At 34.7% G+C, this 27,455-nt stretch overlaps 1 protein-coding gene across 4 annotated transcripts in view; it reads right to left on the bottom strand.

The window, feature by feature from the left end:
* LOC140447948 (uncharacterized) overlaps positions 1 to 27,455 on the bottom strand; it is a 421,074-nt gene that overhangs the window by 16,946 nt on the left and 376,673 nt on the right. For all 4 annotated transcript variants that reach the window (XM_072540908.1, XM_072540906.1, XM_072540907.1 and 1 more), the window contains 2 exons: positions 21,247 to 21,456; positions 11,397 to 11,546 (listed from right to left, as the gene is read on the bottom strand). In XM_072540908.1, coding sequence (XP_072397009.1) covers positions 11,397 to 11,546; positions 21,247 to 21,456 — 360 coding nt within the window. The remainder of the gene's footprint in view (positions 1 to 11,396; positions 11,547 to 21,246; positions 21,457 to 27,455) is intronic.

The raw sequence follows: 27,455 nt of genomic DNA on the forward strand, positions 1-27,455 counted from the left end.
GATAATATTGGTGATCAACGGGATTATATTCTGTGGAAGATTTTTAAGGCATCTTCTGTGGATGCCGTCTGGGCCAGGAGATGTGTTTTTACCAATGCTACACATCTGTCTGACGTTAGTCAATCATAATAGTTCATTTATTGGAGATGTAATTATAGATACTCGTAAGCTTTAATTAATATATTAAGTAATGTCATCGATACGCTATTCCGTGTGTATATAAGTAAAAAATAAAGGGGACACATCACAGTTTAATATACGTATTAATCAACCTCTCCCAAATCAAGAGGTAGTTTCATAAGTAACATCGCCAGGTGATGTATCCAAAGTATGTATCTAGATCAATAAGTCTATTTATTTTATTATACATACTTTTTTAAAAAGCCAGTAACCAGAAATAATGATGATTATGATATTTTCATACACGATCTTCAAAAAAAAAAAAACAATATCTTACCTTTAACATTAAACCACAATTATATAGATCGTATAGGAAACCCTGATATTGTTTGAAAGATAATTGACTTCTTTTTTTATTAAAATTATAAAATACAGGATGTTATACTAAAAATTATTGGCCCTTATTGTTTCATTTGTGAACACCCTGTATTTATAAATTCAATTTCGACATAAATTCCAGAAAGAACTCTACCTACTCTTTGTGTTCAACAGTTTACTAGACATTATGTTTATAAATGGATGAGCTATTAACTTAAGCTTGGTCTATCTATCAAAATTTTTGAAAAAAGATGAGTAGCTCAAAAAATATGAAGTTTACGTAAAATCTAAAAATGCAATAATATATAGGGTGTTCCATTTAAAATACCAAAATTCCATTGCCGATATAACCGAGGGGACTGGCACGTTTGTCAAAATATTTTCTATAAGTTCATCACAACTTGTTATCCCCATAAACCAATTTTCATAAATATCGTCTAAGTAGTTTCCGATGTATAGATAGTGTTATTCTCGTCGTGAAGCACCCTGTAGAGAAAGTATATTAACCATCCTACTTGCATCAATTTATAGATATTTATCATATAACAAAAATAATCTGAATATATTTTTCCTACAAGATGTACTAAACTATTGAATTTTTTACATATCTTGTATTTTTAAAATCAAATTCATTAGATTTACATAATATTTGTTCATTAATCAGTTTAATCAAACCGGTATATGTTACTACATGAAATACAAAATAGTATAATTGAGAATGTGTACTGTTTAACAACTATATTTACCTATTATATTACATATGGAAGACGTTGGTAGAATACTGTGATAGTAAACCAAAGTATAAAGGGTCTTCTTCTTTTTTTTTAGTTTTTTCGATCTGTCAATACCGATTCATGGCTGTATTCAAATATCTCTTTACATATCACGAGGTCATCTACACTATTCCTTTATCTCTTTGGCGACCGTACTTACGTAAGTTTTCCAATTTGTTTTTGCCCTAGTGAAATTCTCGATAGTACGTCTTCATTCTTCTTACGTGAGTATATAATAGATGTCGTCTTTGTCCCATCTTCTGCACCCCGCACTGCGATCTTACGAATTTGCTGTATAAAGGTCGATTTATACATATTCGTTCAGTGTCCGTTCCGTACCAGTGCCGAGTCCGGGTGTTTTTAATGTTATATTTACATACAACCGCGGTGTAGCAGTGTGCGTACCGGGCCGAATAGAGAGGAAAACGTTATTACATATTTCTATGTAAAAGAAAGTTGAAAATATGAAGGCTTGGAGAAGATCTCACCGTGTTGGCATTATTACTGGATAAAGAGAAAGGGCAAGAGGAGAAAAGTCGAAAACAAAGAAGATGGAGTGTGCATCCTATGTGGAAAAAAGACAAACCGAAGAAAAATTAAAAATATACAGAGAATTATTGGTAATGTCGCAATACTCTGTTTTTCTTTTTTTTTAAATCATAACATACTAACCGCACATCTCCTGTTTGTCTGTTTACAAGTACTCGCGTTCATAAAACAATAAAATCGTGTTTATACAAGTCCGTACGGTCTGTGTCATCTCCGTGCATCGCCAATGCCGAAAACAAAAATATCGTTTGAGATTAATTTCAGGCCGGGCACGTACGGACCCGTCCTGAAAAAGGTATAAATATACTCATACGAGTACATTGTTTTTTTTTCGCCGGGCACTGTCATAACACGGAACGGACACGGCACGGATAGGTATGAATAAATCGACCTTAAAGGGTGTAATTCAAGTAAAGATCAGAAACTTAGATATGTTCAAAACACGACTTTGCAGCTCAAAATATTTTAAGCATAAATTGACATATTCCCTAAAATACATTAAAATACAAGGATTATTCGACACTTGTATTTAACTGTTCTGTTATCTCTATCACTTTATTTTAAGACAGCCTTGTTATTATTTTAAGACGCTGATTCTCAGCGTTTAGAATGCTAGTATACCATCAGAGTATCTCCCATACTATCTACGTACCCTATATTACAATATATACATACGACGGTCTCCTTTTTGATAAATAGATTTAGGTACGAAAAAACCATGTGAACACTAAAGTTTGATAATAGTTTACCATCCTGCGGTACCGCGCGACATTTGTCTTAAAGTTAGAGATAAGTTACCGCCAGAGTCGAATAAGTCTTCAATATGTTATTTGTGTATCTCTTTTACCTATCATCCATCTTTAAAGTATACACAGCACTTCAGAGCTTAGCAGTCACCTGGGTACATGACTATTCACAGTAAGTCGAACCAAGATGCCCAATATCGCACATGCTCTATTAACAAAGTGCTTAAGGTCTGCAGCTATCCTAAGGTTGCGCTGTAAATTCAGTTCAAGATAATAAACAGTCTCATTAAGCATGACCTGTACAACCTCTCCATACTAATATTCAACTCTCGGTTCTACTGACAATATAGTTTCTTTTTATGTAAAACCAGATTAAATCCCTTTTTAATTATCTCAATATCAAATCGTTTGTCTTTCTTTTAATTCGTTTTTTAGCAACGGCCACGACGGCCAAATAGTTTGACCTAACTCATGAGTACCTTTTGATAATAAACGTTACACAAGATCTGTCCTAAAACAAATCCTAATGCGACACCCACACTCATGTTGAATTATCTTATAGAGCGATGAATCGAAGGGGTTTTCATCTAGTGTTATCAGAATACAATTCCTAGTACGTGATGTGTCAGCGTTAACTACTCTTCTTCTTCTTCTTATGTCGTCCCCATTAACGGAGGTTGGCGACCACAGTTTTCAAAAGCTCTCTGTCTTTTGTAACGTGGAATAATTCGTCTACAGTCATGTTTGTCCAGTCTCGAATATTTCAAGCTAGCTACTCTAGAAATCTCTTTTCTCCTTATCATCGCATGGACCTCTCTCAAACCTAACATATACCTTGGATAGGCCTGTCTCTCTGTCTCTCTCATCAAAATTTCAAATATATTCAATCATCGCTAGTGTAGTGAAGGCAACAAGTATCCGGAATGTGAATAGACCTAGGCGGTGGTAAATGTCTAAAAACTTTATTTTTCGCAGATGATCAGGTAGTCCTAGCGAATGATGAGGAAGACATGGACTACATGTTTAGAAAACTAAAGAAAGAATATGAAAAATGGGGCCTTAATATGAATATGTCAAAGACAGAGTATCTTAAAATAGGAGATAATGAAGAAGGACCAGAGTTAAAAATTAGAAACACAAAAACATGCAATGTATATAAATATCTCGGATCTATACCTAAAGAAGGTACTACCAAAAGAGACATCGAAAACAGAACCCAGAAGAGAAAAAAAGCGGTAAACATTCTAAACTCTCTACTATGGTCTAAAGATATTAGACAAGAAACGAAATTGACAATTTATCGAACCTTGGTAAAGCCTATTATGATTTATGGGGCAGAAGTTTGGCAGATCACGAACAAATATAGAAAAATAATAGAAGTAGTAGAAATGGATTTTCTAAGGATAGCGTGTGTTGTATCCAAAAAAGATCATATCAGGAATAAAGATATTAGAAGGACAAATACTGTATATTCCAGTGTAGACAGAATTGAAACGAGCCAACTAGTGTGGTATGTCATGTGAAGTGAATGAATGAAAATAGATTTCCAAAGAAAGCTTTAAATTAGATACCACAACAAAGAAGAAGAAGGGAAAGGCCTTCAGTTGCCTGGGAAGAAAATGTACGGCACATAATGAGACATAGAGCTACTTTTTTAGTACTTGCGTTACAATTAATTAGTACATTACAATTACCTACTTAGATTTTAAGTTTATTTATATTGTTTTCTAATTATTAAAATAAACAATTATTATTAATATAGCATTATTAGATATATGTTTCCATTGACTGTATGCATATTTTCTAAAAAATGCATATTTCCTAAAAAATTCATATTTAATGCATATTTTCTAAAAGAAATGCGTATTTAATGCATATTTTTGGGTAAATTAGTGCATATTTATGCCGATATTTTCACTTTTTTGCATATTTGCCCAAGTCTAGTTATTTTCGATCGAACCTTCGATCCTTAGTTGCCAGTATAGAACAAAACTTAAAACTCTCACAGAAAATTTAATATAAATTTATAATAATTTATAATAATTTTTCGACAAATTTTTGTAAAAATAACAGCATGCTATAAAAAAAAAGAATAAAAAATTTACCTTTTAGTATCTTTTAATTTTGGTCACTGGTTTTGCGCAGAAACCTCAATATTATGTAATTTTTTAAGTTTTGTTTACTAATTTGTATATTGCAAGACAAGGAAATTTGTTTGTTTAAACTGATTAATGTGTTTTAATATATAGATAAGTGGGTTAAATATTTACCTAAAATCTGGATCTACACATGAGATCCAGCACAATTTGATTATTGTTATCCAAAGTTTCAGTAAAGACCTACGCACAAAATTCGACAGTCCTTGATTAGAGGCCGTTATTCAGCTCAGGTAAATGTTATTCAGCAGCACAAGCAATCCGGTAGATGTTGACACACAAAGCAAACACTAGGTATTTCACAATCACTAACAAGAAATTTTAGCTAAAGCAGCAAAATATAATAACGATCATGCACGTTGTAGTTCGTCGCGTTTTCACTACTTTAAAATAAAAAGCATTTTATTCGCAAATTATAACATAGAAAATAATTATTTTTTGTAGAAGTAAAAGAACTGTATATTTGTTTAATGTTTACGGTTTTGCTACTATAAAAAAAGTGTATTTAACATGTAATGTTCTATTTTTTCAATTATAAATAATTTTTTTCTAAATAGAGAGAAATGAATAGTGTATTTTAAGTTCAAATTGTTTTTTCGATTTTCGAAAACGTTGTCACAAAGATTTCAGGCAACAGCCCATTCTTTTATAAAAATATCGCTTTTTGGTATTTTTGAATGTAAAATTTATTTTCGACGCTACAATTCAAAAAATATTTACGTCATACACAAGATTTAGTTCACTAAAACAATTTGTAAGACATTGTGAGTTAAAAAAACTGTATAGTGGAATTTCAAATACCGCTTCATCTTGTTCAACTAACGGAACTTACACTCACAGGCGTAGAGAGTGTAGTCAGAATAAAAAACGACTTTTCAAGACCCTTCCATTGTAAAAATGGACTGAGACAGGGAGATGGACTGTCGTGTCTCTTATTTAACCTTGCACTAGAAAAAGTAATTCGAGAGTGCCATATTAATACGAATGGCATTATTTTTAATAAATCTGTACAAGTGGTCGGATATGCAGTTGACATAGACATTATTGCTAGGTTCACAGAATCTCTGATCGAAGCATTTCGATCACTAAGGGCGTGTGTACTGAGAATGGGATTAAAAATAAACTCACAGAAAACCCAGTATATGTATTGTACTGGATCAGGCAACCAGATACATAGACTATTAATTGATGATCTAGAACTGGAAGGTGTGGACATCTTCGTCAATCTGGGCTCGCTTCTGACCAAAGACAACAATGTCAGCGAAGAAATTAAAAGAATAATAGTGCCTGCCAATAAGTGCTATTATGGCTTGAGAAAACAGATGGCCCCAAAAATACCCAGAAAAATTAAAGGTATTAAAGGTGTTAACATACGGGTCGGGAACGTGGTCACTTACACAGACCGACCAAGAATTGCTTAAACGTTTTGAAAGAAAAATTCTAAGGAAAATATATGAAGGAGTCCAAGAACAGGGTTTGTGGCGTAGGCGCTACAACTTTGAGTTATACAGAAGCTTTGGGGAACCTGACGTTATAAAATGTATTAATCAAATTAGCACGCCTTCGACGAAGAGGACCAGTGGGAAGACGAGCCAGAGGAAGACCAAAACTTAGGTATCGAGATAACATAGAGGATGATCTAAAATCCATCGGAGTTAAAACATGCAGAAGAGTTGCCAGAGACAGCGGCGAATGGACGATTGTTGTGAAGAAGGCTTTGGCTCATAACTAGCTGTAATGCCACTGATGATGATTAAATAAATACCAGATAACAATAGCTGAGCCATTTTTAAGAAAAAAAAAAGTTTTCCTAGATAGAACAGAACAGATTTAAGTAATATGTATCTTAATACAGATTTAAAGATGATAAACAATGAACAATCAATTTTGAACGTTAAATTTAAACAGAAACGGGTTCAACACAACAAACACACCAATCACGATCACGAACCAAGCAGCTTACAGTTATTAATCAGAGTATTGGATAGTTAACCATGATGGGAACTAACCAGAACATATAAGAACTAGGTACATATAATTTATAAGAGATTTAAAAGAAAAATAAATAGATTACTGAGCAGTTTGTAAAATATATTTTTTTTTACAGAACTTAAGACAACGTTTTATCATATAACTCTGATATTAAGTTTTAATTTTACTTAATTTTGTTATTCTAAATATAAGCATAATTATTACATAAATATAAAAGTGGCCAGCCAATAAAAAACATGGATAAGGTCGTTAAACGTCAAAGAAAGCAATTGTAGTAAATGCAGTTAATTTCATAATGTTTCATATCGTTGACATTCTGGCACAACTCATTAATAAATTTCATACAATTCTTAGGTAAATACACCAACACCTTTAAAACCGTAGGTTTTATTATCTGGCAAAAGTCATTAAGTCCATGCGTGATGTATAACTGGTTGCATATAAGTGCATAAATCTGTAAATCACAAACAACACTTTGACCTACCAGGCAAAAATCACTAAATGTAGTTAGTGACTTTTACTGTAATTATAATATTCTTTAATATAATATGCTTTATTACAAATAGCCACTGAACACAAATCATAATTCAGGAGGTAAACGGTAAGAACCCAAAAGTTATAGTTCACTCAGTGTGCCGATAAATAATAATACAATAAAGTAATATTACAAATAATGCACTGGAATATTTTATGTGAAGTCGTAAAGGTAAACTGTAGCCGTTCTTACTGTATGTGAATGTTTTAGTTTCATTATAGATTTCGCTTTCAGAGTAAAGAACAGGCGCATGTTAAGTTCGAGAAGTTAGATACTCCATCTACAAGTTATAAAAAAATGCTACAACTTAGAAGTTGCATTGCTTAGCTTAGAAGACTTGCCTAGAAAATGAGACTTGAATAGATCAAATGAGAACTAATTCTACAGAAGCATTTATTTATGACGACGAGACCACTGAAGAAACTGATCTAGAACCATTTGAAACTAGTGTCGACCAAGATAAAGAGTACAATCTCAACGACGACGATTCCTATTTCAGTTCCGCTGAAAAATACGAGGAAGGTGCCTGTGAATTAGATTTCTTCTTCTTCTTCTTATGCCGTCCCCATTAACGGAGGTTGGCGACCACATTTTTAAAAGCTTCTCTGTCTTTTGCAACGTGGAATAATTCGTCTACAGTCATGTTTGTCCAGTCTCGAATATTTCGCAGCCATGACTTCCTCTTTCTACCTATTCCCTTTTTGCCATTGACTCTACCCTGCATGATGACCTGCAGAAGACTATATTGATCATTTCTCAGTATGTGTCCAAGGTATGCAGTCTTGCGTACTTTTATTGTTCTCAACAATTTTTTTTTAATATTATTAAATTAGATTTAAAGGAAGATAACTGTAAGACAAGAAGCCGTTGGCAGAAGGCAGACGAATCACAATGGAAACTAAATATTGCAAAAAATGCAGAAATCTGGGCCAACCCTATACTACTAAAAACGGAAGGCAACCAGCCAATCTCCTCAGATTTTACACTGCGACCGCTGTCGATTTAAATGTTCCCAATTATTTAGTAAAATGGATAGAATTGAGTTATGCTCTAGATATTGGCAATTAGGAAATTAGACACTCGAAAAAAGGATTTTATTTTTCAAAATGTTCAAGCTAGCATTCCACAAAGACACCGGCATCGAAAAAGCAATGCAAAATCCCGACCTAATTCAAAAAAAATTTATTTTTATAAAAACGAAACCAGAATTAAAGTATGCTAAATTGGAAAATCGAAATGCCGCATCAGGATTGTATACTGGAGGTGACAAACAAGGAAGAACATATCCCAGTCAAAAAACTTTCAAAGGAGGATAAACAAATCATTGTAAATCATATTAAGAGTTTCCTTTTAACCGACTTACATTAGTGTAGAAAAGCTACTGTAGAAAATATTTGAATGCGACACTCTCCATAGCTAAAATATACTCGCTATACAAAGAAATGTGTCAACAAAAGGATTACTCACTTAAAAGTAACCTACAAAAGAATATTTGGCAAAAATTACAATTATTCGTTCTTTAAACCATGCAAGGATCAGTGTTCCTTTTGTATGCGATATTAAGCTGCACGTGGTGAAGAGAAGGCTAAGCTTGAACCAAAATACCATGAACACAGTCAAGCTTCATAGACGAGATATGACTTACTTGACTGCGACCAAACCAAATGTTTTATAAATCATAAAAGCTCTTAATTTAAAATACGAATACATTAAGCCAAAAGACTAAACTGGTATGGACACCTGCAGATAATGCCTAAAAATAGATGGCCAAAAAAGATAGAAAAATGGACTCCGCCCACTAGAAGAAAACGAGTTAGATCAAGACGGTTCTGGGAAGAAGATGCCGAAGATGTAATGACCGCCAAAAATTTAGAAACTAAAGATTGCTTTAGAAGACTCGCCTATTATATTATGTATATCAATGTAACCAAAGCGAAGAGAGATAGACAGAATAACACGGAGAACATAATTGGACGTATAAAAAATAGATTGGATAAGAAGCTACAAATTCCCGCCCCCAAGAATATCGACCAGCTATACAAACATATAAAAAACTGTTTACACGAAGCAGCATTTGAAGCAATGGGATACTACATAAAACAACATAAAACATATGTAAACAGCTGAAGAGGAACAAAGCACCCGGACCAGGAGATATACCCGGAGAATTGTTTAAGTACGGAACGAACAAATTGTACGAATGGCTTCGACAACTTTTTCAAGAATGCATAAACACAAGCGAAATCCCTACGGAATGGAAGATATCATACCTCAGAACTATACATAAAAAGGGTGATAAAAATAATTTTGAAAATTTTGAAAGAACCGAATCGAGAGAGAATACTTAGATTATGTAGCAGAAGAACAAGCAGGATTTCGTACGGGTCGATCCACTATTGACCACATTTTCTCCTTAACCCAGATAATAGAAAAAAAGATGGCAAGGAATCAAGAGATTCATATGTTGTTCGTCGACCTACGGAAAGCCTACGACAGCGTTCCACTGAAGAAGCTGTGGCAATCAATGGAAAGCACGAATATTAATATAGAATTAATAAAAGCAGTCAAAGTGCTATACAACCAACCAATAACAAAGATAAAAGCAGGGACACAAATAACAACAGGATTTATAACATCAAAAGGATTAAAGCAAGGATGTTGCTTGCTGTGACTACAAATACCTAGGTATCACTATTTCACAAGATGGAACATTAGACAAAGCCATAAGAGAGAGAAATACGTCAGGGAGAAAAGCCATCACAATGTTAAACACCATTTTATGGGACCAATCCATCAGCAAAGAAAATAAAAAGAGGATATATGAGACTATAGTAAAAAGTATCACTTTATATGAGGTATGGCCACTGAAAGAAAGAACACTGTCAACGCTGAAAGCGACGGAAATGGATTTTTGGAAAAGAGCCGCAGGAAGATCTAGAAGAGAAAGGATTACCAAAGAACGCATTAGAGAAATAATGGGAATCAAACGAACAATCACAGATGACCTAACAACAAAACAACTTATCTGGTTCAGACACATACAAAGAATGGACGAACAACGAATGCCAAAAGAAATACTAAAGTGGTAACCAGAAGGAAAGAGAAAACGAAGTAGACCGAGAAAAAGTTGGAGCGAAGGAATAAATAAAGAACTGCGAGAGAGGGCCATAGAAGAAGATCTATGGAACAACCGGTCTAAGTGGCGATTGGAAGTCGGAAAACGGCGGAGAACGTTATAAACCGACAAGTAGTAGTAGTAAAAGTAAACTGAAAGATCCAGAAAATTAAGCAGATCAAAGTCTTTAAGAACTATACAGGGATGAGTGCCTTAAGAACCGGCAAAATAACGCAACAGATAGAAAACATAATACGTTGTGAAATAAAAAGAGATGAAAGTAGTAGAGGTGAGAAACTATCGATATTAACCTATAATTTACTTTACATTACATTAGAATTATCGAAAATTTCCCACCTTTAAACGTTAGCTTATGAGCTGGTTGACTTCAGTCATAGCAATACGTCTCACGTAATGTAAGTAAAACAGTTTAAGTAGGAGTATTTTTTTATCCAAAATTAAAATATTGATCAATAATAAACTATGATTTGAGACGTCGCATACACTCTTCTCAATACAGAATTATCATAGCTTGTTATTCTGTATTCGTCAACACAGAATTAATTATCAAATTACTACAAATTAAACTGTTTACTTACATTTTCTTTATTGCCTTCAATCAGTTTTTACTTTATGCGAAATTTAAAAAATGTAAATGTTCGACGTCATACTTGCAATATTATGACTGGAGTCAACTAGCTCACAAGCTAACGTCTAAAGGTGGGAAACTATCGATAGTAGATTACTAATGTAATTTAATGTAAATTAGAGGTTTCTATCGATAATTTCCCACCTCTACTACTTTCATCTCTTTTTATTTCACAACGTATTATGTTTTCTATCTTTTGCGTTCTTTTGCCGGTTCTTAAGGCACTCATCGCTGTATACAGTAGTAGAATTATAATATTCGTAAACTTGGCAAGTTACATTACATTTATAACAATTTCCTTCTTTGACTACTTGCTTTTATGTTATGACATCAAAATTTAGAACAACTTATTAAAAGTGTGTAAATCAAATTTAAATACATACCTGGGGCATTGCCATCTGCGGAGGGGTCGGCTGTTGTCCAGATTTTTCGTTTCCTTGAAGATGGGCAACTAGCGCTGCTATATGATCTAGAAGTTCTCTGTTATGGATTAGAAGTTGGTGTGTTCTTGCTTGAGCTTCAAGTCTTGCACTCTAAAAAAGTAAAGATTATATAACAAGGAAACACTGATGACTTGGTATTTTATTCAATTTTGCGATATTGTATTGCATGTGATCTCCTTTATAACAATATTAGTTGTAAAAGTAAGCCTTATATTGGAAATATTTTACTGATATTTTAGATATAGTCTGACTTATAAAGTCAAGTAACAAACCCATACCGAATTTTTGTTGTTCAAATATTAATAATTCATTTTGAACAATTTATGAACAAATTATTTATACTAGATTTTATTTTATTAAAACAGTCAAATCTCATTACGTAGATTCTAACGATATATGCAACAAGGAAGTACTTAACACAATTGTTGCAGTTATTTACATCTCCGTATTTCCTGTACAATTGGATGAGACAAAAAATCGAGGTGTGAAAGTGCAACCCACAAACATAGGTGTGCATTTGATTTATTGGCTTCGGTTCACGGTGCTGGTGCTGATTGTTACACGCGATATTTGACGTGTAATATATTAATAGGCCACAAAGGAATGAATCCAATTAGAAAATTATGTGTTGCTTCAATAAATCCTGGGTATTATTATCGTTTTGTACTCTGCGTGATTCATTAATCAATTTACAGTTCGATTGTTCTAAAATTTACACAAGAATATTCTTTTTACTTTTCTCCCTTAGGCTATTTCTCCCTTTATAAGGTTAATAAGGTAAGTATTCGTTTATATTTAATACACACATTTTTCACACGGAGCATTATTATTTACATCTCTATACTGTATGATATTCATTTTCTGTGTCAATCGGTTTATTCTTTTACAGTGTATTTACGTCTACATATAAACTCCTGGACAAAATAAAGCACCACTTTAATTAATATAAATATTTACAATATGAACACAAAATAAAACTTATATTGAAATAATAATAAACACCTACAAATAAGTCCAACATGACTTTATCATGACCTCAGCTCAATTTGCCTTATTGTTTCTTTAAAAATTTGTTTTTGCCGAAAATGCGTAAATAAGCACATTAACTCCAAATTGCAAAAAGAAAAAAAATCAGTAATGTAACACAATAAAATGCATCTGGGTCAACAGTAATACCGTGTAGGCCTTCCTCCTGCAGTCAGATACCTGTAGGTCATACTTCTTATGACTGCATTTATGCGTCGAGGCCTGCTTGATATCAAATGTTCAATAAAAGCTTGCGGAATATTCTTCCATTCTTCAATAACGGCCTCAATGAGTTGGTTGTGATTAGCAATAGGGGGTGTACGACTTCGAATCTTTTTTTTTGAGATAGTCCCATAAATGCTCTATGGTATTCATGTCCGGACTGTTAGGTGGTCACTGTTATAATGGAATATCAACATCATTTAGGTAGCCAATAATCTGTCTAGCCACATGAGGACGAGCGTTGTCTTACATGAATAAAAAAATAGGAACAAGAAACGAAGCAAAAGGCATTACATGTTCGACAATAATGTTGTCTAAGTAATAATGGGTATTCATAGACCTCGTACGTATGAGGACCAACTCCGTAGGAGCTTCAAAACAAATTCCCCCAAAAACATTTTAGAGCCACCACCAAAAGGTACTTTAGGAGACTTTAGCAGACACGCTCATGACCATCTGGAGCTTTTAGGCTTACTCTAGTCTCATCGGAGAAAAGAACTCGTTTCCAATCATTGATGATCCAATTTTGATGCAATCTTGCAAAATTCAATCTCTGAACCCCGTGTTCTCTGGTAAGCAAGGTTTTTTTGGCCGATTTTATGTTGCTCAATTCTGCTTTATGTAAACTTCTTCTAACTGTTCGAGACGAAATCGCGACATTTCGATCATCTGCTAGTTCATTTTTTAGCAAATTGCTGGTAACTTTCCTATCTCTGAGAGCATGTTGTCTCAAAAAATGATCATTAATTTGATTAGTGCAACTTCGATGGTACGACCCTGTTTGAATGATGTCTTCCTAACAAACCTGCAACGTATCGCATTGAATATCCTTCATCTAGGAGAGCCGATGCTCGCACTGCCTCCTCCATTGACAAATTTCTTTGGCGGTTGTCAAACTTTTTTATTTGATTTTTATGCAAATGAACTTCCAAACATGTATGTGATGAAAAATATGACAATAAAAAGCTTGTTTCTCACAAGCACTTTGCTTTAATCGGCACTTTTTATCAAAATTTTAACTCACTTTTAGTCTAAAGCGAAGTTTAATACAAATTATTAATAAAACAAGACTATTATTAACTTACATAACAACTGTCGCTGTCAAACAAGGTCCATAGGCAACTTGTCGTACAGTAAGTTATCACTAAATAAAGATTATTGAGAAAAATATGAGTGGTGCGTTAATTTTGTCCAGGAGTTTATGTAGGTTCTCTGAAGACACGGGAAGTAAAAGTCCGTCTGATGTTAAACAGTTTTTAATTAGCAAAATATTTGAAACCTTGGGCTTTTCTAGAAAGAACGTCTTTAACGACGGTCTCTATTCACGTGCAAGGGCGAAAATTTTCTGTCTCGATCGATTCTCATTAGAGGGTTTTTACATGGTTGCTTTTGATGACGTAACCATATGAGATGAGTTTGTGTTGAAAGCTTTTATCATCTCCAAGTTTAAGTTTTCTACTGTCTCAGTCCATTTTTGCTGTGGTGCTCTTTCAAGCATATGAATAAGTTGATCTCTGATCTCTTGGTCTGCAGTTTCAAGAAAATTCTGGTATATCACTATTTTGAAACCATACCAGAATATATTCTTTTCGATAACTTCTGGGCATGCTCTTCTTGGTTCTACTTATCGCTGTCCCAATAAAACGAGCATAGATCTTACTGACGAGGTATTCGGTAACTTTTCCCAGTTTACTGGGACTTTTCATCTAGGACTTGGAATTGACTTGTTTAGGGGAATTTATGCCCAGCTCTACGATATTCGCTGTGTGGAAAACCTGAGAGAACACTGATGTGGCCACTAGAAGGGCGTTGTTATAATCGCTTGATACAAAACAGAGGTCATGCTTGTACTCTCTGTTCCATGCGGCTGATGAGATATAAATGCTTATCTTTAGTTCACTGTGCTAAGGCATCCCCAATTATGCCATTTTTCCTGTATTTACACTGCTCGTGATCACTATTGAATTCGCCTATATACACCGCTGTATGGGGGTACGTTTCTAGAACGTGAGTTGGCCATTGGTTTCTGGAGGTTTATAGACGTTAGTGATGCCGATTTTTGTAGCAACGGTTTTTATGTCGTTCTCAGAGGAGGTGGTAATAGGGGATGTGTTTCTATGTTTATTTTTATGTATGTGGCTGTGTTGTATTTGATGGTAGGTAGCAACCAGCAGTTCTGTTGTTACATAGTGAGTTTCTGTGTAATTTAAGGTCCAATTTTTCTAGTAAGTTGTTACATAAACGTTGTTAACGTTGTTAAACAAAGACGCAGTGCTCTAAATAGAGAAGAGTGGAACAAAGTTGAGCAGACCAGGGTCCACCATGGGTTATAAAGCCACATAACAAGAGGTTATATCGTGTTAAGCTTAGTTTACCTCAATACTGGTAACTGCAATATCTGATGATATATGAACACATGGTTATTTGTAATTGCCACGCCAGAGATGTTAATTTTTTAGTGATATTCTGAATTTAGTTAAATAAAGAGAATTGAGGATACTGCCAAAATAACGGCCAATAATTTTAATAATAGGTATATTGTCATAATTCACATTCTACCCTATGGTCTAATGGTGGATGGTCATAAGTATGTATAATTTAAACTGAATTAAAACAAATCACAAAAAACTTTTTGATATAGCTTTTAGTAGACGAATATACATAAATAAGAGTCAGGAGCAGCATCTGCATAACAGATTTATCAGTAGAAATATTTGTAATTTTTAAATTTCTGTAATATTTGTAGAAAGCTCAGTACAGTTCAATGGTTTGTAAAACCTATGGTAAGAAAACAGATTAAAAGGCGAAAATAGTGGTTAAAAATGATGATAATTCTAGATCGAGACCAATCAACCTGTGTTGCCATGACATATTTACATTTTATTAAATTGTAAAAATTGATTTCCATTTGTAAATTTGACATATAACATTTTATTGTTTGTTTTCAAGAAAACCTATAGGTTTAAAAATAAATTATATTGATTTTATGTAGACAATAATAAATATAAATAAATCGTGTGCTATGTTCCTACAACCGAAATTTTGGCACACGAAGTAGACTTCTAGCATCATATTTTTCTGAATTTATTTATAGATAAGAAAACCAATATTTCATGCAAATCAACCTGATGTTAGACGATATATTTAGAATATCTTTTTCACATTGTGTCACAAATCTGAAGCAGGTAACATATGTGATGTCAGAACTCGGAAGTCTCAAGAAAATGGATCGGATTGCTTGTTTTATTTTTAATAAAAAGTGAAGTTTTTAGTGAAGTACATATTTTTGCTCGATTAATGTACTGTGAATATACAAGTTTCCGCATGCCAGGAAAATGTAAATACATGAACCAGTTTTCCTGTTGAACATTAGTTTTTGGAATATTAAGTATTTTTCTATTATGCATATTGTTTTGTACTGAATAATTTATTGAAAATAATAAAAATATTTATTGAACTCAAAACTACATTTTTTGTCTTTTCTTTCAGTGGGCATCCTCTAAAAAATGATTTAATGGTCATACATAACGGTCTTCAGACCCACAGTTTTTAAGTTGTGCTAGTTTGGTGGAGCAAAACAACGCAGCAAAATATTATACTTAATAAATGAGTTTGAGTTGACCCAAAATGTAAACAAATAAATCACAAGAGGTGCCAAATGTGTTATAATGATAAGTCAAAAATACAGGAAGAGTTATTAGTACTAATACCAGACTGGCAATAGTCCTTGGAAATAATCATACAATATTACAAGCAGAACTACTAGTAATATATTTTGTGCTTAAAATTGCCTGAACAAACGCCATAATCCAGCCAAAATATTTATGACTTAATTCAACCTGCAATAAAGGCTCTAAAGTTTACAACCCATGAGTCGGTAACAGCTTGGAACTCTAAACAGTTCCTTAAGCAACAGATAAAGGTCAACAAAGTTACCAAGTAACCGTGAGTGCCAGGGCATTAGAGAATTGTTGAAAATGAGACTACTGATAGTTTTGTTAAAGAACGAGCTAATACTCCTTTAATAGCACCAGAGACATTCTCCGGTGTACGAAAACTCCATTTCGAATAATGTCCGAAAATAGAAAAAGAAACTTAAACGCTGAAGGGCGTTGACAGGTCCGTACGTATAGCCGTTCGGAAGTTTCTGTCCCTCAATCAAACCTGTGCCGATGCCTACATCCACTCTCCCACAAAAGAGATGCACGTCCCGGCTATCATGAGAAGGACACTGACAAAATTGATCAGCTCAGCAACTGATACAACGTCGTTAACCCTCAGTCTACAATATATGTCACGTCTCTGGGAGAAGGTCCTAAAATGGACACAAACATCGCCTGGCAGTTCATCATCGATCGCACGTGAGTTGAGCCAGAAACTTGAGGACGGCTATAGTGGAAACGGACTTCGTCCCTAAGAGAAACCCCTAAGTACAGCCGCCGCCAATAAAACGGCGTTACACTGAGCCTCGATTCCTTAAGACCATGCAAACCCGATATCCTGGGAAAACTATTTGCATGGCACCTCTAATCGTTGGAGCTCCGGAACATGGTTTCAGTCGAATTCTCGTGTCCTGAAAATCTTTAACCTATCAAGGTCCGACGTCCGCAATTTTCTTACAAAGGCCATTCAGGGTAGTATCCATATTCATAGACATTTTATGAGGTCTTAGCATAAGTGACTTATGGCAATTTTACTTCGAGTGTAAGTACCGGCTTCTTCCTATCGAGGAATCTACGCTTGTCTAGTTAGAATTTTATCTTGTATTGACCTGCGTAGATATTTGTTTTATCTGTTTCTGTTTGTGAATGTCAATTTTTCTATATTAATTATTTTTAAACTTTTTTATATATTATTGCCTTCTATTTGGCTTGGTGACATTAGTAAATGCAGGGGGGATGGTGGAATCTCACTCGATATTAGTTGGCCAACCATCGGGCCATAAAGGGCCATACGCTGCTGGTTTGTTACTTTCCGGTTCGGAACGGAGAGGAACAGACCAGCAGGGGAAGGCTCGGATAACAGGGGTTTGGTTGCGTGATGAACGTAGCCGCCCAGCCGGCATCGCCCGGCCTGCGAACCGAAAGAGGTATGGCTTCACTCTGATAGCCTACAGTGAAAATATTCCAGGCCAAATGCAACGAAAAAGACCAAAAGACTGAACTTAGGTATCACAAGTATTCTCACTAGAGACTGCATACTCAGATATTATCTTTATTAATAGTCAAAGTAAACAGAACAACATCCAGATTCTTGTAAATTTCAGAGGAAATGGCCAAACACATTGTTTGCAACCAGCTGCATTTTTTCTTATTCTTTCTTGACTGGACAATGCTAAGTGAGTCTTGGCCGCGTTTACTATTTTCCTCCACACTTGTCAGTCTTGTGCAGTCATTTCCTATTGTTGCACCCCATCTTGTACATGTCCTGCCCACCTTATCCTATTTGTCGTAATGTATCATGTTTTCTTTTCCATAGAGTACTTGGAGTTCCTGGTTATATCTTCATCTCCACTCTTCTGTTATCTCGTCTCTACAAGCCTCAAAGATCTTCCGAAGGATCCTCCGTTCCAAGGCTAATAATTTTGTTGTTTTACGCTGGTTTAGAGTCCACGTCTCACTTCCATCAGTTATTATGGGGTGAATTACAGTTTTATATACCTTTGACTTCGCTGTCTTCGAGAGCATTTCTGATATAAGTAGCGTGGTTAGGAAATAATACGCTCTATTTCCTGTCATGATTCTAGATATTTTTTAATAACTATTTTCGACAGTTACTACTGCTCCCAAGTATTTGAATTCTTTGACAATTTCAAAAATTTTTTTGACATTTGTCAAAATATTTTATCTAATTCTAAGTCTTGTATTTTTAGTAAATACCATGTACTTGGTCCTATCTTCGTTGATCTTAAGGCCTATTATCCTGGCACCACTTTCAAAAAGGGTAAAAACTTCTTTCGCATATTTGGTAGATTGTGCAATTGTGCCGACATCATCAGCAAAAGATTAACAGTATCATCTATCAGCTAACATATAATCGTGAATCCTTTCAAAAACGGTTGAGTTGTAGTTATTCCCGTGTTCTCGGTCATTCTAAGGAAGATTGTCACAAATTACATGCTCAATAATCTAAAGATCGAGCTGCACCTACGAATTCGAAAGTAATTTCAGGTTCTTCGCGTACGGTTAGTGCTACCGTCAGAGCAACTACTTCAAACTCACCGCAAAATAGCTTTTGTGGTAAAACAGGTTTCATCAAAGCAAACTGTCCAGTTTTTGGCCATACGGAAGCATCCACTTTAAATTTCTCTTCCATAGATACATTTATTTCACCTCAACCTAGACCGGTTTTACGCACCAAAATATTAGGTCACGAATACTATTTATTAGATATTTATTACACAGAATATTAGGTCAAGATTTAATCGATACAGTTGCCAAACAAACTGTAGCGGGTATAACTTTATACAACCTTCCGGAAAATAAAGGTCAAACATTTAAGTCCGAATAATTTTCTGTAAACTTTGCTGATGGTGTTTGTAGACACGAAAGAGTGTTGACAACGTTAGTTGATGTATAAGTAAGAAATAAAATGGTGCCTACTAAGTTTATAGATTTTCTTAATTCACCTAATAAAACTCTTTTTGGTATAGATTTCGAACATCGGAGGACAAAAAACTGAGAGAAGGAGGGCCCTTCATTCTGTTGTGCAATCGATCGTCCTCTACGCTGCTCCTATCTGGTGTACTGCAGTTTTAACAAAGGCGTACAGAAAACAGCTCACACAAGCAGATAGGAAGACACTATTGAGAGTGGCATGTGCATACAGAACAGTCTCTGCCGAGGCGCTGGGAATTATCATCGGGTGTATTCCAATGCACGTGCTAGTGAAGGAAAGAGGAAGAATCTACGAGAGAAGAAATGAAGAACAGCAAATGAAGAATATAGCAATAGAACATTTAAAAAAGGAAGAAAGTGAGAGGTCCATAATGGCGTGGCAAGAGGAATCTGACGAGATGAGAAGGGTGGCGTAGTGGACAAAGTCGCTGATTTCTAATCTAAGAAGATGGATGGACTGCTAGCACCGGCGTTTGGCAGTCACTTTCTGACGCAGATGCTCACAGGGCATGGTTGCGTCAGGGCATACCTTTACAGATTTGGAAAGGCAGAAAATGAAAAATGCCTGTACTGTAAAATATCGGACACTGTCTCACACACTCTATTGGTATGCGATAGAAGGATAGATTAGAGGAGTCTGCTTGAGAGAGAGGAGAGAGAGGACAGAGAGAGAGAGAGAGAGAGAGAGAGAGAGAGAGAGAGAGAGAGAGAGAGAGGTATGAAATAGGATGCAATCAGTGACGGAACTGGTGGAGGAGATGCTTAGGTCATCAGATCGGTGAAAAGCAGTTCAGAGATATGTGAGGAGAACCTTGGAGAGAAAGGAAGAAGAAGAAAGGCGACCCGAAGGGAGGCAGGGTGCTCAGGAGCAAGCAAGAAGATAAAGCAGAATGGGAAGGGGCGAGATTGAAAATGAAAAGGGAGGAACAGAGGGAGAGAAGAATTCAGTCGTAGTGAGATAGTGCTAGAATGTGTGAGAATTGTGCGTGAATGAGAGATCAAGTGAATGCTGTGCCGATGTTGCGTCCCAATCAAGGCGATACGGACGGTAATTCACCACTGAGGAGGATGTTTTTTAGCAGGTAGGTCTCTGGTATTGATGGCGATGGTGTCCGAACAACCCCTGCGTGCGTTCTCGGATATCATCGTGGCCACGCTGAAAGAATCCTGCATAACCGAAGCTGAAAGGCGATTCTCCCCACCTATGACCCAGGTATGGTCTATTCGAAGAGAGAAGGCGAAGAGAAAAAGACAATATAGAATCAAGCGAGTCGTATCGCCTGTAAGTTGCAAGCTTTGTGAAGTAGACACCCCTACTACTGTTGGTGTGTTCCACGTATTCGTTCTTATACACGCTAACCTCAATTATGACGAAGCTCCCACGCCTGTGGTGCCAAGACGAAGAAAATGTCGCTCCAGGAAGAAACCCGGGGGGAAGACTGTAACAAATCATAATCCCTATGGTGACGCCTGTAGGGGTCAACGGGTTGACCCTTAAGTTGTTAACCTTTAATAAAGAAACACACATATTTATCCATGAATATAAATTTCTTTTAGCAGAAACCCTAAAAATACCTAAGAAAAAGTACATTCATGCTATAATATATTTAAAACCGCAAACTCCGCAAATTTATTAGCAATTCTTTTAACACAAAGTTAGTTTAACGAGTCGATGACTTTTGTTTGTTAACTTTTGACTTAAAAGGGCTATCTGCAGCTTCACCCAACAGTTTGTTAATAATATTTGATAAACCCGACAAATTAAGGTATTATATCTAATTAAATCAAACATATTAGCAGGGAAATGACACTTGACATCATTAATTAAGTTATGGATCACACATGCAAACGGTTGTTATTATTTAATAAGTAATATCAAACTTGAAAATAACCAAAGAAAAGTATAGAACATAAATGGTACCAACCTGTTCTGCAGCTAACTGTTCTCTGGCTAACTGAAGTTGCGCCAAAGCTGCTTGTGTTTGTTGTGTTTGCTGTTCTAGTTGTTCCCTCATGAGTTGTATTTCATGATGAGTAGACAGAGCACTGCCAGGTGGAGGCAAACTTCCTCCACTTTCCGCACTTCCTGTAGTTATACCGTCGCTATGTGGAGAAGAATACATCTCTGCCGAGGTCTAAAAATATTCTTATATAAGTCGAAATACAAGTAAATATTCTGAAAAAATAAAACTAGATCTTTCAACAGGTATCAATGTTTTAATTCAAAATATCGGGAATGTGTATTTTTTCTATAAAACTAAAATAACAGTTTAAGAAGTGTCGACAGATATTTGGGTTTTTAAAATGTTTAACTTCACGTCCAGTCTGTAACACCAAAGCAATATAAAATATGATGAACAAGTTACAGTCAATTTTATTTATTGCAATATACGTTGAATGATATAAATGTTTGCAATAAAAAAAAACGCGTAGACAAAATCACAATGTGCAAACTGCAACGTTCAAAACTTACTGGTTAGATTTCATGCAAACTTAATTTTTCCGCTTTCAAACTCCCACGCATCTAGAGATTAAAAAAAAAACGACACAACAGCAATCACCTTAACTATTGTAAGTTTATGTAGTAGAAAAGTTAAAAATAAATCGGTATACACATTAAGGTACAACAATTTTACATAGAAGAAAAGTTTCGTACGGAATTTAAAAAAATCAATCAGCAAAAAATTAGTACATATAATTAATACAATATTGGGATATGGACACGGCGAAAAGTTCGGGTTAGCTCCGAAAAATATTCCCATAAGATATTTTTGCATAATCACTTTCATGAGATACCCCAATAAGGTTCAAGAGGTCGCCCAGACGAAAAGTTGTTCAATTTTTTTTAACAAATTTTTCAGCCCGGGTAAATTTTTTTTTGAATTTTTTGGATCATTTTTAGGTTTCACCAGAAATACCCTTAACAAATCAATTAAAGATCTTCGTCTGCTTATAGTGCCGTGCACCTATAGTGCGTTGGCGAATTATCTTAAGGCCAGACGTCTGTCTTTTGCGACATGCAAAAGATCGCCAGTGTTATTTATGTCTGTCCAGTTCTTTATGTTCCGTAGCCACGACAGTTGTTTGCGAACTACTCCGCTCTTACCTTCAATCTTTCCCTGGATGATTAGTTGAGGGATTGCGTATTTTTTTCCTCTCAGAATATGGCCGAGGTATCCAACATTCTTCGCAACGTCCACATTTCGAAGGCCTCCAACTTATTAATGGAAGGTACTCTTAACGTCCATGTTTCCACGCCGAATAACAATATGGACTTGGAGGCTTATATTTTCGCTTGGAGGAGACTAGTATTTGTCTACAAAATACTAGTAGACAACAAAAAAACTCAATTTTACCAGTTCCTCTCCTACAAAGTGATGTAGTGCCAATAAATTCCCCTTTTTAAAATTTAAAGTATGTTTTGTCCTTTTAATTGTGTTCTGTTTGTCCCTATTTGTCCTTAATTGTTTTAGTTTTATAATTTTAACATATATGACATCATATATGACATAATTACAAATATATGACATGACAAATTTCTGCCAAAACAGAGATCAAATGCACTTTATCAAAAATTTGATAATTACAAGTCAAAGAAATTGCACACCCACAAAATAGTACATCTAATTTCATTCGTTGTCATACAACTGTCCTCTTATTGTAAAAATTTCAATAAATTAACACACATTTCTAAAATATATCTTTTGAATAAATATAAATTACTTTAAATAATTTAAATAATATAAAATATCACTTTCATTTAACAAAAAATCAGATATACCCTATTCCTATTTCATTTGTTAACATCTCTATCCGCAAGAAACTTCCTTGCTAATTGTCAGACAGTTAAGGCCGTACGACACTATGCATTTTCTTGTATCATTTCTTATATCGTTTCTGATATAGAAAGTTATTTATGTTTTCTTGTATCGTTTCTTGCACGTACATTTGTGCTCTGTATGACACTATGCAAGTTCTTTTACCGAAAATTGTATGTGATTCGGCACATGATTGGTCGAAATTTTGACACATATAAAAATAGAACTGCACTACCTGAGCAATACTGCAATACTGTGGTTCAAAAATGAAAGAAATAAAATGTCCCAATACTAAAACTAAATTGGAAACCACAATTTTTGAAGATATTCAACAAGCTGTAATGGAAGACAGAAATAATAAATAATTTGGTTGTAATAATTTCTTTGTTTTTTTTTTACAAATTATGTGTTTGAATGGCATGCTCTTGAAATTCTACTCTCTTATTTGGAAATATAAAATAATCTTTAAACTCATTACGAATTTTTAAAGCGATTATGTATTGTTTTTAGTAATACATCTCCTCCTACTTTCAGTAGTTCCGATGCTATTTGATCCAATCCCTGTAATTTATTGTTTTTCAATTTGGCTACTGCTGTTCTAATCTTGGTTATTGTTGGTGAGCACTTTTCTCTGATGTCTGCTTGGTCTAATTGTATATCAAAGTTCTCCTCCAGCCGCCATTATGACAGAAGTTTTACGTTTTTGCTTTTGAGGCTTTGCGCACAAATTGGCGCATTTCTTGTACAAGAAACTGCAGCGGACACAAATTCTTGTATCGTTTCTGATATAAGAACTATACGCTTGTATGACACTATCCATTTTTTTGTTATATCAGAAACGATATAAGAAATGATACAAGAAAATGCATGGTGTCATATGGCCTTTACAATATTAACCGAAGATCACCCATCATCAGCAATACAGGATAGTTTGAACTACGTATCACGAATCATTAACTAATAATTCTTGTACCGGCATCGTTTAATTTACTTTGTACCGTTTGACCTGAAGATGCTTTGCAAAATGTAGAAAGCGAAACCGGTCGTTTTGATAGTAAAATTAAATTTATTGTGAGTAAGTCTTATTTTATTTCCTTTACCTATTTGAAATGGACTCATACTAGCAACATATTCATGATTTTAATATAGATTTCTTTACTGACTCAGTGGATGGGATTGGTAAATATACATCAAATGTTGAATTTCTGGTGGAGAGGTCATGATTAGGTCTTGGTGGAAAAACATGTACGTGTATAGGGTGTGGACTTAACTTCATGTAATAATTATAGATTTAAAGAAAGGGTATAATAGCGTTCCAGTTATGGGATATATAGTATGAAAGATATGTATTATCTCTTATGTGTATATGAGAATGTGGTGAGACAGCTATACAAAAACCACAAAGTAAATTTAGGACAAAAACTGTAGATAGATTTACAATTTTAAAAGGTTTAGGATAATATTGTTGCATCTCACCTATTTTATTTACAATTTAAATTGTCAAAGGTCTAAATGATTGGAAAAGAAAATACGAAAATATGGGAGTAAAATTAAAACACGATCCTATATATAGTTCAGCTCAACAGGCCTCAAAGGCCCAAGGCTTCAACGGTTTTCTTCCAGTTCTTTCTATCTTGTGCTAAGTTTTTCCAATCTTGTACCCGCAGCGACTTCAGATCTTCTTTTGCTGACTCCAGCCATTTTCTTCGGGGGCGGCCTCTTTTTCTTTTTGTACCAGCCTCCGTGTTTATTAATTCATTGGGAACTCTTCCTTCCTTCATTCTTGCTATATGTCCGAGCCATCTTAATCTTTGAATTTTAGCAAGTCTTGTTATTTTTGGTTGCCCATATATTTGCATTATTTCTTCATTCGTTCTTCTTCGCCAGATGTTCCCTTCTTTTACACCTCCGTATATCCTTCTAAGAATTTTTCGTTCCCATCTATCTAATTTTACTTCCATATCTTTATTTAGTGTCCAGGTCTCGCTAGCATAGAGTACTGTAGGTCGGATAACTGTTGTATATATTCGTTTTTTTGCTGTTCTGGATATTATATTCGACCTCAGTATCTTAGTCAGGCTCCCAGCACTCTTACTACCTTTGGCCATTCTTTTTATGATTTCTTGGTTCTCTTCGTTCCTATTTGTTAGTGTCACTCCCAAGTAATCGAATTGGCTAACAACTTCAAAGTTATATTCTTTACTTGGGCTTTGTATCTTAAAGAACTGTCCTTGATGATTTTCGTTTCCCCTCATCACCATATATTTTGTTTTTTCTTCGTTTATTTCTAAACCATATTCCCTGGCCATTCTCTCTATTCTAGTAAAGATTTCTCTTAATTCTGCAGGTCTCCTTGTTATTAAGGTAACATCATCTGCATATGCTACGCATTGATGCCTGTGATGATATATTGTGCCTCTAGTGTAGATGTTACACTCTCGTAAAATCTTCTCTAAGATCAAATTGAAAAAATCTGTTGATAACGGGTCACCTTGTCGCAGACCTCTATTAGTGATAAAGCTATCCGAAACCCGTCCTTCTAACATGACTTTACTTTTAGTATCATTGAGTATGCATTTAGTCAGTCTTACTATTTTTGGTGGAAATTTAAAATATTCCAGTGCTTCGAATACTCTATTTCTTTTTATAGTATCATATGCCTGTCTAAAATCAATAAACAGCATGTGTAATGTTAGGTTGAATTCATATGAGCTAGCTAAAATTTGTTTCATTGTAAAAATTTGGTCTATTACCGATCTGTTTGCTCTGAAACCTGCTTGATATTCACCTAGACAATTTTCAACTTTTGTTTTAATTTTATTTCTAATTGATATGGCCAGAATCTTATACACTGTATCTTGTAGAGCTATTCCCCTGTAATTTTTACATTCTGTAACGTCTCCTTTTTTATGCACTGGACATAAGATTGCTTCTTTCCACTGATTGGGTATTTTTTCTCTGATCCACACTTCGCGTATTAACTCAGCGAAAACACGATCCTATATACAGTCTATTTTTTGCCGATGATCAAGTCATTTTGCCGACAGAAGAACAGGATGATATAAGTTAAATGTTTCGAAAACTATTAGAAGAGGAAATAAAGTGGAAACTGGATATCAACGTGTCACACAAGTGGCACCTAGGTATCATAATCATATCAAATGGAAGAAATGAAAAAGACATTCAAAAGAAAATAACTACAAAAACAAAACGCTGATTAGAAGATTGCATCCATTACTGCGGAACGACAGTATATCCCTAAACACAAAGGATTTTTAGTATATTTGTTGAAAGCACGGTGACTTATGCAGCTTCAGTGTCGACACTAACGAAAAGTCAAAAGAAAACAAGAAAGGAAATGACCGTTTAAGCGAAATAATTGAAGTAGACACAACACTAACTGATATAAAAAAGGAGAGACGACCACTGTGAATGATAATGGAAAGATTATCTTAAAAGAAAGTTTGGAAGTGGACACCACCTGTTAGGAGAGTTAGGGGTGGAGCCAGAAGATCCTGGAACGTAGAAATTACAGAAGTGATGCAAAAAATATGACAATATAAAGAGCATCAAAAAAAGTCACGAAAATACTGGTAAACACTTAGCTTTTTTATATGCTCGAACCAGTAATGGGTTTGTTAAAGAAGCTGAACTGTTATTTTCGACCAAATCGAAGAGTGCAGACTATCATGCTTCTGTGGATAAGGAGTCTTTTAAAAAATGGGTCTGCAAAAGGCTGATACCAAAGAATGCTGGAAGAACCATCCCTAATTATTATGGAGAATGCCTCATATTGTGCTAGGGTTTTAACCCCTAAGCATTTAAACGCAAAATAGTCTTAAAAAATATAAACAATTCGGATTTAATAACACGATACAAGTTCAATATTTAAATCATTCATTAATATTATGTGAACTTGAACTGGCACTTGAAATACCTTCGTTAGATTTTAAATAGAGTACATATGTAGAAGGATGGTTATTGTAAATATATACATAGTGTATCCTGTAGTATAGACTACCAAGTGTATCCGCATATCAGCCAAGAATATGCGTTCACTACTGTACATCAAGAAATTTACTACCAATGTATTTGTCACTGAATATATCTCCAAGTACAGAGGAACCTATCTAAAACTTATCAAAACAGCTAAAAAAATGTACTATGAGAATCGTCTGGGAAGCTCTAAAAATGTTGCAAGAGAAACTTGGTCCATAATAAACGATCTTCGAAATAAAACTAACACAGCTCACACATTTTGTCTTCCAAACCCTAAAAATCTAAATGAATACTTCGTTAATGTGAGTAAAAATATA

This window comes from Diabrotica undecimpunctata, chromosome 8 (genome assembly GCF_040954645.1).
Source record: "Diabrotica undecimpunctata isolate CICGRU chromosome 8, icDiaUnde3, whole genome shotgun sequence".
NCBI lineage: Eukaryota > Metazoa > Arthropoda > Insecta > Coleoptera > Chrysomelidae > Diabrotica > Diabrotica undecimpunctata.